General features: G+C 44.7%; 2 protein-coding genes and 1 pseudogene across 2 annotated transcripts; 1 reads left to right on the top strand and 2 right to left on the bottom strand.

Moving 5' to 3' along the window:
* Positions 1-412: 412 nt before the first annotated feature.
* LOC109739894 (epoxide hydrolase 1-like) lies at positions 413-1,764 on the bottom strand (annotated as a pseudogene).
* Positions 1,765-2,302: 538 nt separating this feature from the next.
* On the top strand, positions 2,303-5,149 carry LOC109739900 (UPF0481 protein At3g47200-like). The gene is made up of 2 exons (XM_020298976.4): positions 2,303-2,960; positions 3,881-5,149. The coding sequence occupies exons 1-2, from the start codon at positions 2,358-2,360 to the stop codon at positions 4,631-4,633; spliced, it is 1,356 nt and encodes a 451-aa protein (XP_020154565.1). The 5' UTR covers positions 2,303-2,357; the 3' UTR covers positions 4,634-5,149.
* A 7,412-nt stretch (positions 5,150-12,561) lies between these two features.
* Positions 12,562-14,728, bottom strand: LOC109739898 (epoxide hydrolase 3). Its single transcript, XM_020298975.4, has 4 exons — positions 14,092-14,728; positions 13,822-13,998; positions 13,043-13,281; positions 12,562-12,970 (listed from the first exon to the last, which is right to left on the bottom strand). Exons 1-4 carry the CDS (start codon positions 14,242-14,244, stop codon positions 12,721-12,723), a joined length of 819 nt encoding a protein of 272 aa, XP_020154564.2. The 5' UTR covers positions 14,245-14,728; the 3' UTR covers positions 12,562-12,720.
* Positions 14,729-16,194: the final 1,466 nt, after the last annotated feature.

Here is a 16,194-nt window from a genome sequence, read left to right as displayed (position 1 = left end):
AAAGCCCTCCCCTCGCCGGCCAGAGAAAAAACAGAGCACTGGAGTGCTCTGCTCGCGGGCGAGGGGTATATATAGGCACCTCATTGGTCCCGGTTCGTGGCATGAACCGGTACTAAATCCGGGCCTTCTGTCCCGGTTCATGCCAAGAACCGGGACAAATGGTTGTGGGCCAGGAGCGAGGACCATTAGTCCCGGTTCGTGGCTCGAACCGGGACAAATGGTTCCATACGAACTGGGACCAATGCCCACGAGGCCCCGGCCGGCCCCCTGGGCTCACGAACCGGGACGAATGCCCCCATGGGTCCCGGATCGTGACTGAACCGGGGCTAATGTGAAAACTGCCCTGTGACCTATGCCCTGTTTTCTACTAGTGTGCTAAGATAACAATGGTACATCTTCTTCAAACCTCACTTTAAACACTTGGTATTTTACATGCTAGCTCTTGTATTCGTGATCAACTCAACAAATGGTTATAGCTACAACGCAGACATTTATTTGAGTATATAGTTCTGTGAGCTTGTCATTTTTCAGTTCATGAAAAGTAACTCATATATCCAAAACCAGATCATACACCATATGTTTACTCAATTCTTATGTACCAAGGTTATTTTGGCATCTCCTCGCCAGAAAACTTTTTCAGGAAGGATAGTATCTCAGGGTTCACCCTTTCAGCCTGCTCTTGCTGGAGGTAGTGGTGACCTTCAATGATGGCAGCCTCAAGGTCTGGAACACTGAACTTGAAAGCTCCTCTCTCGATGTAGTGTTTGATTCCAAAGGACTTGACACTCCTTATCACCCCCGATAAACTTTGCAGGCACCGTGATCATTGCGCCATGCCATAGTGCGGCAAGCATCCAGTTCCTATGTTTCCCATAAATTAGTGCTAGAAAGCAAGATTGAACAGAAATCATGTAGAGAAATTGTGAAACTTACGTGTCCATCATGCGGTAGTAGTTGAGTGACACGGTGAAAACATACTTTTGAAACTTCTCGGCGCACCGACCCAGTTCTTCCTCGGTCATCCAAGGAAGAGGGGATGGTGATGCCTCCAAAAAGTCTATTATCTCCACTCCATGAGGAGCAGTGAGGTCATCTAATTCGATGGAGTAGAACTTCTTTAGGACGGTTACAGCATCGTACCAATCGAATGCCCTTTCCGCTCTTCCGGGTTCCTACATGGTTGATTTTGAAACAAGTTGGTCCTTTGCAACAGCCATGGTGCTCAATACATACAGACCATTCACGACTACAATTCCACAACCACCAGGTAATGAGATAAGATGTGCCTGAAAATGTAAATTTGGACCCCCCCCCCCCCCTCCCCCCCAAAAAAGTAATTTGGAGCAAATGAAGGCCAACTTAGTGTATGTGTTAAATCATCGAATCTCTCTTGCATGACTAATACTTTTGGGATATTATTTTTCTAATTTTGGAGCAAAACTATTACTTATGCAAATAGAAGGTGCATTGTTCCTCCAGCTTTAAGAAAACAAATGGTATCATCATCTAAGACATAGAGTATCAATTAGAGTAGCAAATTTAAATTTCTTGTTAGCACAGAAGTTAAGAAATTCGTCAGCCCCCCTTAAATCATCCTCTGCTTGTTCTCTCTCAGCACTAAACCATCATCTGATTCGGTTTGTATGTGATTAATTTCCATGTCACACAAGTCAATTTCTAGTGGCGCCATGAGAACCAGAGCTCCCGGAAGCCATGCAGGAGGATCACCGCGGGGCCGGGCTGCTTTACCACATTGAGAGACATGCCGTTCACGTCAGCGTTCCAGTGCCGCACACCGCCGTTCTCCTCCTTGACTTAGTTGACTCGCTGGTGGGCTGGGATTACCACCATTCACATAACCATCCAACCACATGTTGGTTCGCGTGTCTTGATCGACGTGAAATGGGCACAACGGCGCAACCCACCTGTCTGCAGGCACGTCTCCGGTGATTTGTACCACTTCCATCCATTCTCGCACATTGCAGAAACAATAGAAAAACAAATGCATGCGATGCGTTCCCTACTCCACTCCATCCTAAAACCATATGTTATCATTCCCGACAGCAGCTACTTTGACGTACATATTCCTCGCTTCCTCACGGCTCTGGCCAGATGCTCCCCCTAGCATCTTGTATGGACCACATGCAATAAACAAAAGACCATCATGACCCCTCCCTGATATAGTAATATGGAGTATATTATGTGGCATGCAGTGCAAGTAACCTTTATTGCATAGGCAACGTATATGGCGGCCATCATCTTTATCTGTCTATATATAGCTTGCTAACCTCCCCTGCACGAACACACATCTACTAACCTATCCATAGCAATCACATATCTTAATCAGATCAATCAGAATGGCGGCGGGCGGCGGCAGTAGCAAGAGGACGTGGGTGGTGGACGTGGAGAAGAAGCTCAAGGAAGCCGACAAGTCGGTGGAGATGTCGCGGTGGGAGCGCCACTGCATCTACCGCGTGCCGCCCTGCATGACCAACATCAAGAGCAAGGCGTACCAGCCGCAGGTAGTGTCGCTGGGCCCCTTCCACCACGGCGACCTCGACCTGCGGCCCATGGAGGAGCACAAGTGCCGGGCGCTGCGGCAGCTGCTCCAGCGCGTGGAGCGGACCTTCGACGAGCTCGTCGACGGCGTGGAGGAAGTCGCGGAGCAGCTGGAGGGCGCGTACATGGACCTCGACAGCGAGTGGCGCGCCGACGGCGGGTCAAGGGAGCGGTTCCTGGCCATGATGATCTTCGACGGCTGCTTCCTGCTCGAGGTGATGAGGTGCACGGCCGCTGACGGGAAGCAGGTCGGCGACTACGCGCATAACGACCCCATCTTCAGCCGCCACGGGATACTCTACATGGTGCCCTACATCCGGCGAGACATGCTCATGCTCGAGAACCAGCTACCGCTGCTGCTGCTCCAGAAGCTCGTTGAGGTTGAGAGTGGAAAGCCTCAGGTAATTATTAACTGCTCTACCTTCCAATATTGTTGTAAGAAAAAATAAACAATCAAAATTGCACGGAAATAATTCAAAAAGGGATAAAAATGTACTCGCTCTGTAAACTAATATAAGAGCGTTTAGATAACTATTTTAGTATTCTAAACGTTCTTATATTAGTTTACGGAGGGAGTACCTTATAAAATATTCTTGAAATTGTTTTGAAATGTGGCATGAAGTAACATATAGCTAGTTAAGATATAAGCAATAATAGTCTTGTTGTGAAGGTCTCGTTGCCAAAATTTCAAAAATATTGAAAAGAAAGACGGTTTGTATGTAAATTGCCTGAATTTACAATCTGGGTAAAGTCAATTTCGTGGTAGAATGAAGAGGGAGGCAAGGTGGAGCTTCGAGGCTGAGCCAGAGGCGATGTAGTTCACCTAGGCAGTTCAGGCGGAGGCGGTCTGAGGGTTGAATAGTGTGGCTACGGACGCCTTTAGTATTGATTCCCGCCTGATTTAGAGAGCGCCCTCGCTGAGGCTAGGACGGCGTGGTGAGCAGAAGAGAGGCATCCCATCATAGGCGGACGAGAGGCAGTGAGACAAGCAACGGAGATGCAACGGCTTGTTTTCTATTTAATTTTGGGCATTTTTGCCTTGTTGCCTCAGCAAACTTACATTTACTGCATTTGAACATTTTGTATTTTTTGAAAATGAAGGCGTACCACCGGCCTCTGTATCATGATGATGCATGCAGCCATCTTATTAAAAAGTCTTGAAGTAACACAAAGTCATCAAGGTATTACAGCTCGCAATATATGTATTTGTGATGATTACTTTATATATAAAACGGGGTAAAAAACTGTTTCGATGGTAATATGGTATCTCTTTCACTTCAACTAATGGATATTGATGATTGCATGCATGGATGATGGCCAGAACGACGACTTCATCAACCGAATGGTGCTGAAATTTCTAGCGCAATCTTCCGGCCCACTACCACCAGGCGTCGGCCTAGGGCTCCACCCACTGGATGTCTTTCGCCGGAGCATGCTCACTGGTAAGTGCCATCAAATCCGTAGTCCCCAGGACAATGAGGAGGACAACACAATCATCCGGTCAGCAGTGGAGCTCTATGAAGCCGGGATTCAGTTCAAGCCGAGCAAGACGCCGAGCCTGCACGACATCCGGTTCCGGCGGGGCACGCTGAGCATGCCGACGGTGTCGGTGGACGACTCCACTGAGTACATGTTCCTCAACATGATGGCGTTTGAGCGGCTGCACGCCGGCGCCGGTAACGACGTGACCGGCTACGTCTTCTTCATGGACAACATTATCGACTCAGCCAAGGATGTGGCGCTGCTCAGCTCCAAGGGGATCATCCAGAACGCCATCGGCAGCGACCAGGCCGTGGCCAAGCTGTTCAACACTATATCCAGGGACGTGGTGCTTGAGCCCAACAGCGCGCTCGACGCCGTGCAGCGGCAGGTGAACGGCTACTTCCGGCAGCCATGGAACATTTGGCGCGCCAACCTCATCCACACATATTTCAGGAGCCCCTGGGCGTTCCTCTCCCTCGCCGCGGCTGTCTTCCTCCTCGGCATGACCGTCATGCAGACCGTCTACACCGTGCTGCAGTTCTACGGGAACGACAGCAACAGCCTGCCACCGTCGGCACCATCTCCTATGTGAGCCAGCCGGCCGCAAAAACTTAGTAATCACTAAGTACCTGCTACCCGATCTGCTTGCTTCATGAATTCGTTTTGCTTTCTGTTCGAGTTTTTGTTGTCGTTTTGTTTTTTGCGAGCGATTCGAGCTTTTGTTGTTGTCGTACATTGTCAAGCCTCGGGTTACCTGGACTCTGCAAGAACGAAGATAGTATGTGACGTGTTTGTGACTTTGTGTTGCTTTCGTTATGATTCAGTATATTCTTCGCATTTGCTATTCACTTGGCAACAACTAAAATAAATAGTTTTTTCGATTGATAGGTTTTAAAAGTGAGTAGGGCAGCAATGCGCTCAAGATTTCAGAACCGCCAAACTACCCAGTTCTACAAAATTCAGAAAATAAAAGGCCGCGGCCAATGGCCACTCCAATGGAGTCGCGCCTGGAAAACACCTTCCTGGAGGATCTTCGGAGGGGGAGGATGATGCGCCGGGGCCTTCAACTTCGCGCCCGTGAGCCAGCCGCCGGTGGCGGAGGTTGGTGGTGGTGGTGCCGAGTGCCGACAGCCGCCGCTTGAGATGGATGAGGACGATTAGTCAATGGGAACCAGAAACATCCCGTCGCCTCCTTATCCGGGTGTGCGTATGGGCTGGTGGTCTGGTGGACAGCCATCACGCTAGGCTTGGCTAGTGGGCTCTAGCCCATGCTATACGAGCAGGGGATGTCTTTCCTTGTATCTCTCCTTATCATTTTGATTGACCAGACTGCCTGACGTGGGCATATGTGCATGCGGCTGGGAATTTAGGCAACCACTGCTTCTTTGTCTTGCTTATTTGCATCTTTGTTTTAGCAGATTAGCAATTAATCTCCCAACAGCACTTCTAGCAGTAATTTATTTCTGTTTTAGACACTGCTAATTACAGTACTTAAATTTCAGTACAGTAAATATGTTGAGTACTATGTATTCCATATAATATGTTGATGTAATATATCTCCATGTTTCTTACATGTTGAGAACAATTACATCTATTATTTGCAATTGAGATTTTTTTCTACTATCTCTTGCAAAGATAAATTCAGTACCTCTACAGTACTGATTTGCGATTGAGAATTTTCTTCTCTCGCAAAACAATCTCATTGCGATTGTTATTACTTTTCTCTCGCAAAATTATTAATTCACCTCGCTGAATTATCTTGCAACTTGATACAAGATCATCACATTTTAATTTGAGGTCTATACAATTCAAGTTTTTCACTTGAACATCAAGTTTGCAAAAGCATTATTATTCACTACACTAGTAGTATTTTTCTGTTGAGTACCGAGATTTATTCCAGATCTTAAGTTGATGTAATACATTTCCACGTTTATCACGTGTTGAGATTAATTATGTCTATTTGCCATGGAGATTTTTAATCTCTTGCAAAGATAAATTCAATACCTCTGCAGTATTGTTCCTCCGTTGAGTACGAGGTGCAAAATTTAAAGTGATTTCTTCAAATTGATGCTTGGGATCACAAGATAGTCATATGGATCTACTGCCTACGCAGATTATCGATGACTGCTGATAAAGTCTACATTTTATCGTTTTGACATTATGATTGCTTTACAAAGTGCTCCCCCACACATTTTTCTAAGTCATGACATAAGGCATTATGAGCGAGTATTTACTGATTTCATCAGATTATACTCCCTAGTGATGCGAGATCTACTTCATTTTGGAGATTATCTTCAAGATGTCATACTTAGCAATTTGAGATTCACACTAATGGTTTCAAGATAACTTCTTGAAATACGCATTGATTTTGCTAAGTTTATTACAACATCAACCATGATGGTCTTTAATTTACTGGTTATAAATTAATTATCTCTGGTTTACCCACAGAGGTAAAATATGGCTATAGAGTTTGAGGCATTCGCCCTCAATGGCCACCACTGCCCTATCTGGGCCATGGACATCATGATCGCTCTTGTGTCTCGTGGAATAATGGGTGCAATCCAAGATCGTAGGATTTACCTCTGGTCGGAATCACACCGCTAACAGAAAAATATGTTGCCTTATAAATCTTAAGGCATTATATCAATCCAGATCTCAGCATCTGGTTATTCTGTACCAGCTATTCCTGGGATGTAAAGAATCTCAAGGTCAAAGGTTTGAATCTCACTTCATCCCTCCAACATGACTATCAGCGGTCACGGGACCCTATGAGCACAGAGAACATGAAGGTTGAATATGCATCAACTAACATGTTTGAAGACTTCGTCTAGTCTCTCAATCTCCTGAGTGATCAATAAAATTTATGTCCATTTATGATGTTCTAATAAGAACATAAGTATTGTTGTTATCATATATTGTATATCACAATATATTGTATCAGCACTTTGGTACAAATACATTTGTATGTATTCTATATAACTGACAGTGATTTTCATATTGAGAATCTTCATGTCTATATATAGATTTCTACGGGAGTCAATCCGATGAAAAATGATATGTGCCTTGTGGACATATGCACCACAAACTCTATACTCAGGGAAGTCCAATGTTTCCACTCTCATTGAGAGAAATGAGATATTTTTAAATCGCTAGACGCGATGAGGTATTTGTTGGCTGAACTCGAGTCATATTTACTATCCCTGTGGGTACTCGAGTAACATCAGGCTGCTTTATTGCTTCCCAGGTTTAACTCGTACCCTACTAAACTATGGAGGTATCCGTCAAAATAGTTTCCATAGCGAAACTTATGATGACAACAAAGAGAAATAACTTCTCTTTACCATATGCAACGGATATGGCAAACACATTCTCTGTGTATCATCTGGATTGTACTACACATACAACATAACCTATAGCACATGTTGTGTACGAGATAGTTTTCCAGAGTGTCTTGTACATGACAAACTTGGCATACTCGCCTTTGTCATCGAGACGTTGGGTTGAAACCGAAACTATCAGCAATTCCAGTAGTTTATGATTATTGTGATGCTAAATTCTAACCCAATTTGGATTTTATGTGCACTACAAGTGACAAAGGGAAGCTAATTTTAAGGCTCGCACACCTTAAAGTCTACGCTGAACCACTCAGACTCCTTGAATGCATCAAGTTGATGTAAGTGGCTCTTCCCATCATTAACTAGACTATTCAGGTATTCGATGGTTCTAAAAGACATATCTACATGATGGTCATAAGTGTGTACTTTATTCACACGAAACCATTGGCTCATTATCCTGACATCGATTTCAAGCAAATCGAATGGATAACATTGCAGAATTCTCCTTGAGTGCCTTCTCTATGGCCCTTGGATTGACGTTTAGCAATTTGTCCTAATGTCTAGACTCAAAATGGTTTGGTAGAATCCTATCCAAAGAGTTAAGCTCATTGCATTATCTGTACTTTGGAATTGCAACTTACCAACTTTACGTTGGAGTCATGCAGTTTTACACACTCATGACCAAACTGCATAATATTATTCCCCTCTGACTTTGATACGTGGAAATCTACCAAGTATTTCCTATCTGCGGTAATTCGGTTCCATACCGATATCTCCACCCGGCATACATCATTTGCCCGTCAACATATAGTTGGGATCTATGTGAGGAATAACTGTATTTCTGTCAATACCTCAAGCCCCTCGCATGGCGAGTTATTCAAGACCAGCATGTTGATTCAATGAGGAACATTTCCAGGCATTAGGGGGAGATTTCAAGTACCATAAAAATGCCAAGAAATTAGTGGAATGTTCAACACATTTCTTCCTCAAATCCACGTACTCAAAGATCTAAACCTTGCGTTCAGAAGATTTGCAACACATTGCAAATAATCTGTCAGATTCATTTACTGACTATAAAGGTGTCACACAATCCTACAATCCTACAAAAGTATGCCTGAAAGAGTGGAGGTACCAGCAAAATCCACTCCACTCCTCGTTCAAAGCAACAGGGAGAGATGTATGGCAGAAGTACATCAGGATTCAGCTTCTCGCAAGCAAGGATATCAAGGCCTGTGAATCAGTAAATGCAAGTCAACTTCACGTTGGCAGACACCTAATGGGTAGTATACACCCAGTGGACGGGAAACTTCTACCAACCCAGGTCATAGTGCACACAATGACCGGGACATCGGAATACCCGACTCAATCGCATTGGGAAATCGCGAGAAGTCACTACGGGTAACGATATTTTCATCAACTATATATTGATATATAGATTCTGGAGAATCATATAACCGGAAGTCTACAACTGTCGACATACATTTCTCAACTAGATTGTAAAACCTTACCAATGATTCAGATCCAAAGACCATGGCCATGGCAAAGTGTGATCAACACTCGGACTGAACTCAAGCAAAGGGTATAATCTAGGTAGAAATGATCTTGCTCAATAATGGGAAGGTATTCATAAGCAGTACCTACACCAGTTTTCTTTTGAAAACAGAATTGAGAACAACGAGGTGGTGAAACAAAGAGCAAGTATTGTAGCACAAGGGTTCACGCAGATACCCAACTATTCTCTAGAGGTGGAATCTCATTCTGATAACTTATATCATTAGCAGTTCAAAATCATCTATCTATGTAGTTGATAGATGTAGTGATCACATGTCCATGTGGATCACTAGATTCAGACATATATGATTGATTTCTGATGGAATCTCAATTCTGAATCGAAATACAAAATGCAACATACATTGTGTAAAATCGGTAAGCCACCATACGGCTTATTGTTGTCAGTACATATGGTACAACCGACGTAGTGAGATCCATCCTTATACACAAGGATTACTCCTACAATGATGATTATCCATGTGCTGTGTGTCTGCAATGACGACACATGTAATCATCTAAGTGACGGACTTCAAAATGAAGGATTTGGGTAAACCAAAATACCGCTCGTTACAACAACTTGAGCACCTTCATTCATACATTATGGTATACTATGTTGTCTATATCCAAAATATATTAGAGAAATTCATTATGGACAAATCTTATCCATCCATAACTCTCATGGTAGTTCATTCTCTAGACGTAGAGAAAGATCTATTAGACCAAGAGATGATGGAAATGAAATATTGGGACTCAACGTTCCATAATGCCATTGGATCCACCAAACACAATTGGTTGGTACTCAAGAATATGTTTCGATATCTCCAAGGCATGAAACATCTTGTCCTGGTTTTTCAGTTTCGGAGAAATCTGAACACCAATATCATTGGATACATCGATCAGATCCCCTCTATCAGATCGTAGACAAGTTTAGTGTTCCTACTAGGTGTGGTAGCCCTCTCATGAAGAGTCTTCAAATCAGACCTCATGACAACATTCACCAACCATTATCTCAACGATAATGTTCTTGTGTTGCCCGGATGCAAACAGGTTACATAATAAGCAATATCACTATATTGCATATCTTGCAGGTCAAATAATGCGACTGATTTGTTCACAAGGTCTCTACCAACTTCTATGTTCCAGAAATGTGTTCATGAAATTGGTATATGACGACTTCAGAATATGCAAGAATCAGGGGGAGTATCTTCCTGAATTGTTCCTGTTGAAAGCATCATATTATACTCTTTTTCCCTTCATGAGCTTACTTTCTAGGTTCTCGTAAAGGTTTTTAATGAGCTAATATCAACACAAGACCATATGTCATATTTTCTGTTTTCCCCACCGGGGTTTTTAAGAAAGTATATGTGACATATTTATTGTCCTCTACACTATGAGTTTTCTCATATGGAGTTAAAAGAGACAATAACCATTATATGTTGCATCATTTTCTCCTTCTTTTTTTCACTGGGTTTGAAGGAGTTTTAGCAACATATTCTACACTACTCCTCATATTTTTCCCACAGGGTTTTTGGAGGAGACTCTTTCAAGTTAATGATACTACATGGACAAGCAGAGATTAGGAGGAGTGTTAGAATTAAACGCATGTTTAATTAGAAGGGAATCTCCCCTTGTTAACTGATGTACGGTTTCCTGATGGCAACCGACGCAGCCTCTCCCTTGGCGTCCTTTGCCCCGACGCTCTCGTGTCCCTTTGTATCATCGCGTCCCTACGGGATGTATATATTGTAACAAATCCTATCAATGAGAACAACTATTCTACTACTTGTCATTTGCCTCTTCCAATTACTTCGAACAACCAGCATGTATGGTTGGTTCACCTCCCATCCGTTGTAAACGTTGCTGTGGCCGCTGATGTAGTCGGCCAGCCGTAATTTTGGAATGCAAGGTATTCCAATTTAAAAAAAAAAAGAACCCACGAATCAATCAAGATGTTCTAAAAAAAAGATATTCTCAAAAAGAAAATCAATCAAGAAGAGAGAAGATCGCCTCCTATTCGTTTCTTTCCCCTCCCGTCTCTCTCGTGGCAGAGGCCGGCTGGGAAACCCTAATCCACCTACTTCCTTACCAGGCGCGATGCACCAGCCCGCTCTGCCGCGGATCATCGGCTTCTGGAGCCCCCATGATTATACGCCCAGGCCCGGCCACTTGGTCGCTGACCCGGAGCACCACGCCGACCCCTCCCGGACGGCGACTCCCCCTCAACCTCAACCTCAACCCAACACGGGCGGCCGACCGTCACCAAACCCCATGGCTAGATCTCCTCAAGCCATCCTCCATGAATCCGGCCCTCAGAGTCGGAGGGTTCCCATGGCACCTCTACAGCCACCTGCCGTATCACGCGACGAATTCCTGCAACTGCCCCATGTTCGCGCCTACTTGGCCGGCCTGGCCTTGCCGCCGCCGGAGCCCAACACCCGCTCGCCACCTGGCCCGCCGATCCTCTTCCTGGAGGCGAGCATTTGGGGAATACGGTTCTACATCAGGGTTGATCGCACCGGGGGACGTTTCTACACGTACCCCGGTGTCGACGGCGCGCCCTTTGCCACCGCCGAGGACGCCGAGGCCGCCATCGACCGCTACCTTCTGGGCTGCCAGGACAGGAAGATGCTGATGGGGCTATCTCCACTGGACTGTGCTGTGCAACTGGCCCTCTACTGGCCCGACGGCATGAGGAAGAAGCGCCTGAGGTCGCAACCGATTTCTAACAGAACCCGCGACTCGGATCTCCAGTTGGCCGAATCTTTGGAGGACAGGTACAACGATGATCACAATCTTCTCGGGAATCTTGCATATGGACTCAAAGACATCGTGTGCTTCCAATGTTTTGATGAGGGAGGTAGGCTCTATTGTCATTACAATCTCACTGCCAAGACTAGAGGAGGAGCCGCTGCTGATGACGGCTGCAGCAAGCCGTACTTTGCTGAAGTCCTGTACAGGATCCCGTCGTCGGACTTGTTGGCCAGCATATGCATGCTTGAACCTGATGGTGATGACAATGGTTCGTACTGCTATGGCTGTAAAAAGCATGGAAGTGGTGACCTGAAGCACCCTGCAGACCATACCGATTTCGTTGGGGGTCACACGGAGCGTGCATTTGTCCGATATTGTGCAGGAAAGACAGATCGTCGTGAACACTTTGACGACGAGGACACCGAGAAGGAGCTGGAAGCTGAGAAGGCCAGGTTAAGGCGGCAGCTTGAGGGCTTTGATGTTGTATACAATGGGAATCAACAAATGGTGAGACTTGCCAGAAAGCACCAAGGGGATGATGCTTCACATAAGAGGAAGCGAATGAGGACACTTACAATGGAACACCAAGGGAAGCCTGACAGAAGTGGAATACACTTGACAGCCCGTACGGAGGCCAAGTTATGATCAGATAAGGTACTGTACTTATGGTTTCTGTGGTTGATAGTAGTATAAGGATTTTTCTTTGATACTGTAACAAATAAAGTCCCCATGTTCAAGTGGAAGATCCATGAGCATAATCTTATTTTTTGTGTCATACTAGCTAGAGAGAAGTCCACTTTTGAAGGTACCTTTTGTCTTCTGCTAAGATCTTCAAACCACGCTTTAAACACTTGGTACTTTACATGCTATCTCTTGTATACGCGATCAACTAAACAAATGGTTATAGTTATAGCTACTACTCTGACATTTATTCGAGTATATATATAGTTCTATGAGCTTTGCCGTTTTACAGTTCATGAAAAGTAACCCACATATCCAAAACCAGTTCATACACCATATGTTTGCTAATTTCTTAGTAAGGCTATTTCGGTGTCTCCTCACCAAATAACTTGTCCAGGAAGGAGAATATCTCAGAGTTCACCTTCTCGGCCTGCTCTTGCTGGAGGTAATGGTGACCTTCAATGATGGCGACCTCAAGATTTGGAACACTGAACTTGAAAGCTCCGCTCTCGATGTAGTGTTTGATTCCAAAGGACTTGACACCAGTGTCCTTCTCACCCCCGATAAACTTTGCAGGCACCGTGATCTTCGCGCCGGTAAGCATCCAATTCCTGTGTTTCCCATGAATTAGTGCTACAAAGCTAGATCTACTAGAAATCATGGAGAGAAAATGTGGAATTTACGTGTCCATCATGCGGTAGTAGTTGAGTGGCCCGGTGAAGCCAGACTTCTGAAACTTCTCGGCATACTGACCCAGTTCTTCCCCAGTCATCCAAGGAAGTGGGGATGATGATGCCTCCAAAAAGTCTATCATCTCCACTCCAGGAGGAGCAGTGAGGTCGTCTAATTCAATGGAGTAGAACTTCTTTAAGACGGTTCCAGCATCGTGCCGATTGAATGCCCTTTCAGCTCTTCCGGGCTCCTGCGTGCATTGTTTTGAAACAAGTTGGTCCTTTGCAACAGCTATGGTGCTAGATACATATAGACCATGACTATAAGTTCACAACCACAAGGTATAGCTATGCCATGCGGCCATGCCTAGTGCCGCCCTGCGGCTGAAACTGTAATTTTGGACCCACAAAAAACCCTGTAATTTTGGTGCAAATATGAAGGCTAACTTAGTGTATGTGCCCAGATCATCAAATCTCTCTTGCGAGACTATTAGTTTTGTGAAATATATTATTCTAATTTTGGAGGAAAACTATTACTCTTGCAAATATATTTAACAGAAAGTTCGTTCTTCAAATTTTAATAAGACATAGAGTATCAATCAACTAACAAATTTAAATCTCGTCTTAGCACAGTAGTTAAGAGTTATAAGACATTCGTCAACCAATTGCCCCCCTCGAATCATCATCTGCTTGTTCTACTTCTTCTCTCTCAAAAAAGTTCATCATCTGCTTCCCCCATGACCTTGTCAAAAGAAAACGATGGATGGTGAAAATATATAGGGTAGCGTCACCTGGTACTGCGTGATGTAGAACCCATCGCCACGCGCCGCGAACATCTCCGTCACTGGTCGAGGGGAGCGTGGGAAGTACGGCACCCCCAGCGCGATGATGGCAAGCACCCGGTCCGGCCGGAACAGGCACAGATGCCACGCTGCCTGCGCACCCAAGTCATGCCCCACTACCACCACCTGCGCCGGCGCCCGGAGTCAGCGCGTCACTCGCGGCGGCCGCCGATGGAAAAAAAAAAAAACGAAGCTAGAGTGGTGCAGAGAAGGGCGCACCTTGGTGAGGCGAAGGTGATCGAGGAGCGCGACGATGTCGCCAACGACATGGAGGACGGTGTAGGCGGCGGGGTCAGCCGGAGCGTCGGAGTCACCGAAGCCGCGGAGGTCGGGGGCCAGGGCGCGGAAGCCGCGCGCGGCAAGAGCGGCCATCTGGTGGCGCCACGAAAGCCACAGCTCCGGGAAGCCGTGTAGGAGGAGCACCGCCGGGCCGTCGGCGGGGCCCTGCTCGGCCACGTGCAGGGACACGCCGTTCACGTCGGCGTTCGCCGTTCTCCTCCATGGCTTAGTTGACTCGCTCGCTGCACGCGCACGGCTGGTGCTCTGAGGTTCTGTGGTCAGGAGAGGCGGCAGTAGTGGCCAACCGAGAACGTATGGTAGTTTTACAATTAGCTGGCTAGGATACGTCCGCGTTGAACGGAGACAAAAAATTGTTCTGGATTGACCAGGGCGCCGCCTCGTACTTTTCAACTTTTCTTGCCAAGAAAGATTGGGATCGAAACAAAAAATGAGCGACCAGTCGACGTCGAAAACGCACAACTTGATTAAGGGAAACGATGTCGCAGACACCACAAAAAAAAAGAATAAGGGAAACGATTCGGTCCGGTCGACCGGCCGAACCCTCCGCAGGTCGCTCGCGCGCTGTTAGATTGAGGCAAAGATCTAAGAAAAAAAAAATCAGAAACAAACCTTAAACTTGTAAACGATTGCTAAATTGAACCCCAAACTTTTAATCCCTGAAATCAGCACACTGAACTCTTATTCCGGCCTAGTTTAAACCCTGAGTGGGTTTTCGAAGGGATTGTCGAGGTGGCAGCAGAGATCATTGGGTGCGGCAGGAGGCAACTTGGCCGCCCCACCAGGGCGAATTGAGTTTTTCTTTTATGTAGTGCGCGGCTTGAAAATACCGAAAAATGTAAGACTCACAGGGAATCACACTTGTGATCTAACGCTGCTGAACAACTCCGGCTAACCACTCTAACTGATGACTGTTGGTGATAAATGAGAAGCGCGAAAATATTTAAGCACACAACATGGTGTCGAAATTCAAAAACATTTTCTTGAAAATTATCAACAATACTGAATCCAAATATTCTTGAAACAAAAAAACAATATTTCAATTTAGAAACATTTTTGCAAAGTTGTGGACAACTTTTGGAATTATGAACATTTTTTGAAAAGCAACAACAAATTTGGAAAACATGAAGCATTTTTGAAATCCCCGGACATTTTATAAACATGAACCATTGTTTAAACGCTAACAAATTTTTAAACATGAACAAAAAATTTAACTGAGAACAATTTTTTAAAACATGAACATTTTTAAACATAAAGTTTTTTAAAAAATGTGAATAAATTTTGAAACCTGAGCAAAATTTTAAAATGCGAACACTTTCTAATTTTTTAAAAACTTGGAACAAATTTTGAAAGTTTTTTTGCACTTTAAATTTTATTCAGGTTTCAAAAACTGTTCATAATTCCAAAAAGTTGTTCACATTTTTGCAAAAAAATTGGAATTCTTATGCTTTTAGGAATATTCTGATTTCAAAATGATTGAAAATTTCAAGAAAATGTGGAACATGTTTTGAAATCTGATGCCACGTTGACAATCCCTGTAAACACGCTCTAGGTTTAAAATAGACGGGGATCAGATTGTTTGGTGTGCTGATTTCGAGGATTAGAAGTTCAGGCTCGATTTAGCTTTCGCCTACAAATTAAGGTTTATTTTGGACTTTTCCAACAAACAACGGTTTTGACACTCCCTGGTGACACGTTTCGTGTGATGTCCATGCGCCGCCCAAGGTCCCTCTTCATCCTTATCTAGATTCTATACCATACCATAAATAAAAAATCGTATTAACCAAAGAAAAATAGGCTCGATTTGGTTTCTATCAGCTTGGTTTTAAAATGTACAGAGTCAGTGGCCCTATTCACTGCTCTTCGCGAGGAGAGCTCCTATAAGACACTCTGTGCGTCAAAATGACGGAATGAATCATAGAACGTCCGCTATGGGTCGGACCATTCCGTCCGCTAGCAGTGACATTGTCGTCCGCTGGTATTTAGTGATTTAACTAGATCTTTTTAATTTTACTTGTTTTAAGG

Source organism: Aegilops tauschii, chromosome 6 (genome assembly GCF_002575655.3).
Source record: "Aegilops tauschii subsp. strangulata cultivar AL8/78 chromosome 6, Aet v6.0, whole genome shotgun sequence".
NCBI lineage: Eukaryota > Viridiplantae > Streptophyta > Magnoliopsida > Poales > Poaceae > Aegilops > Aegilops tauschii.
This window is presented reverse-complemented; position numbering and strand designations above follow the sequence as displayed.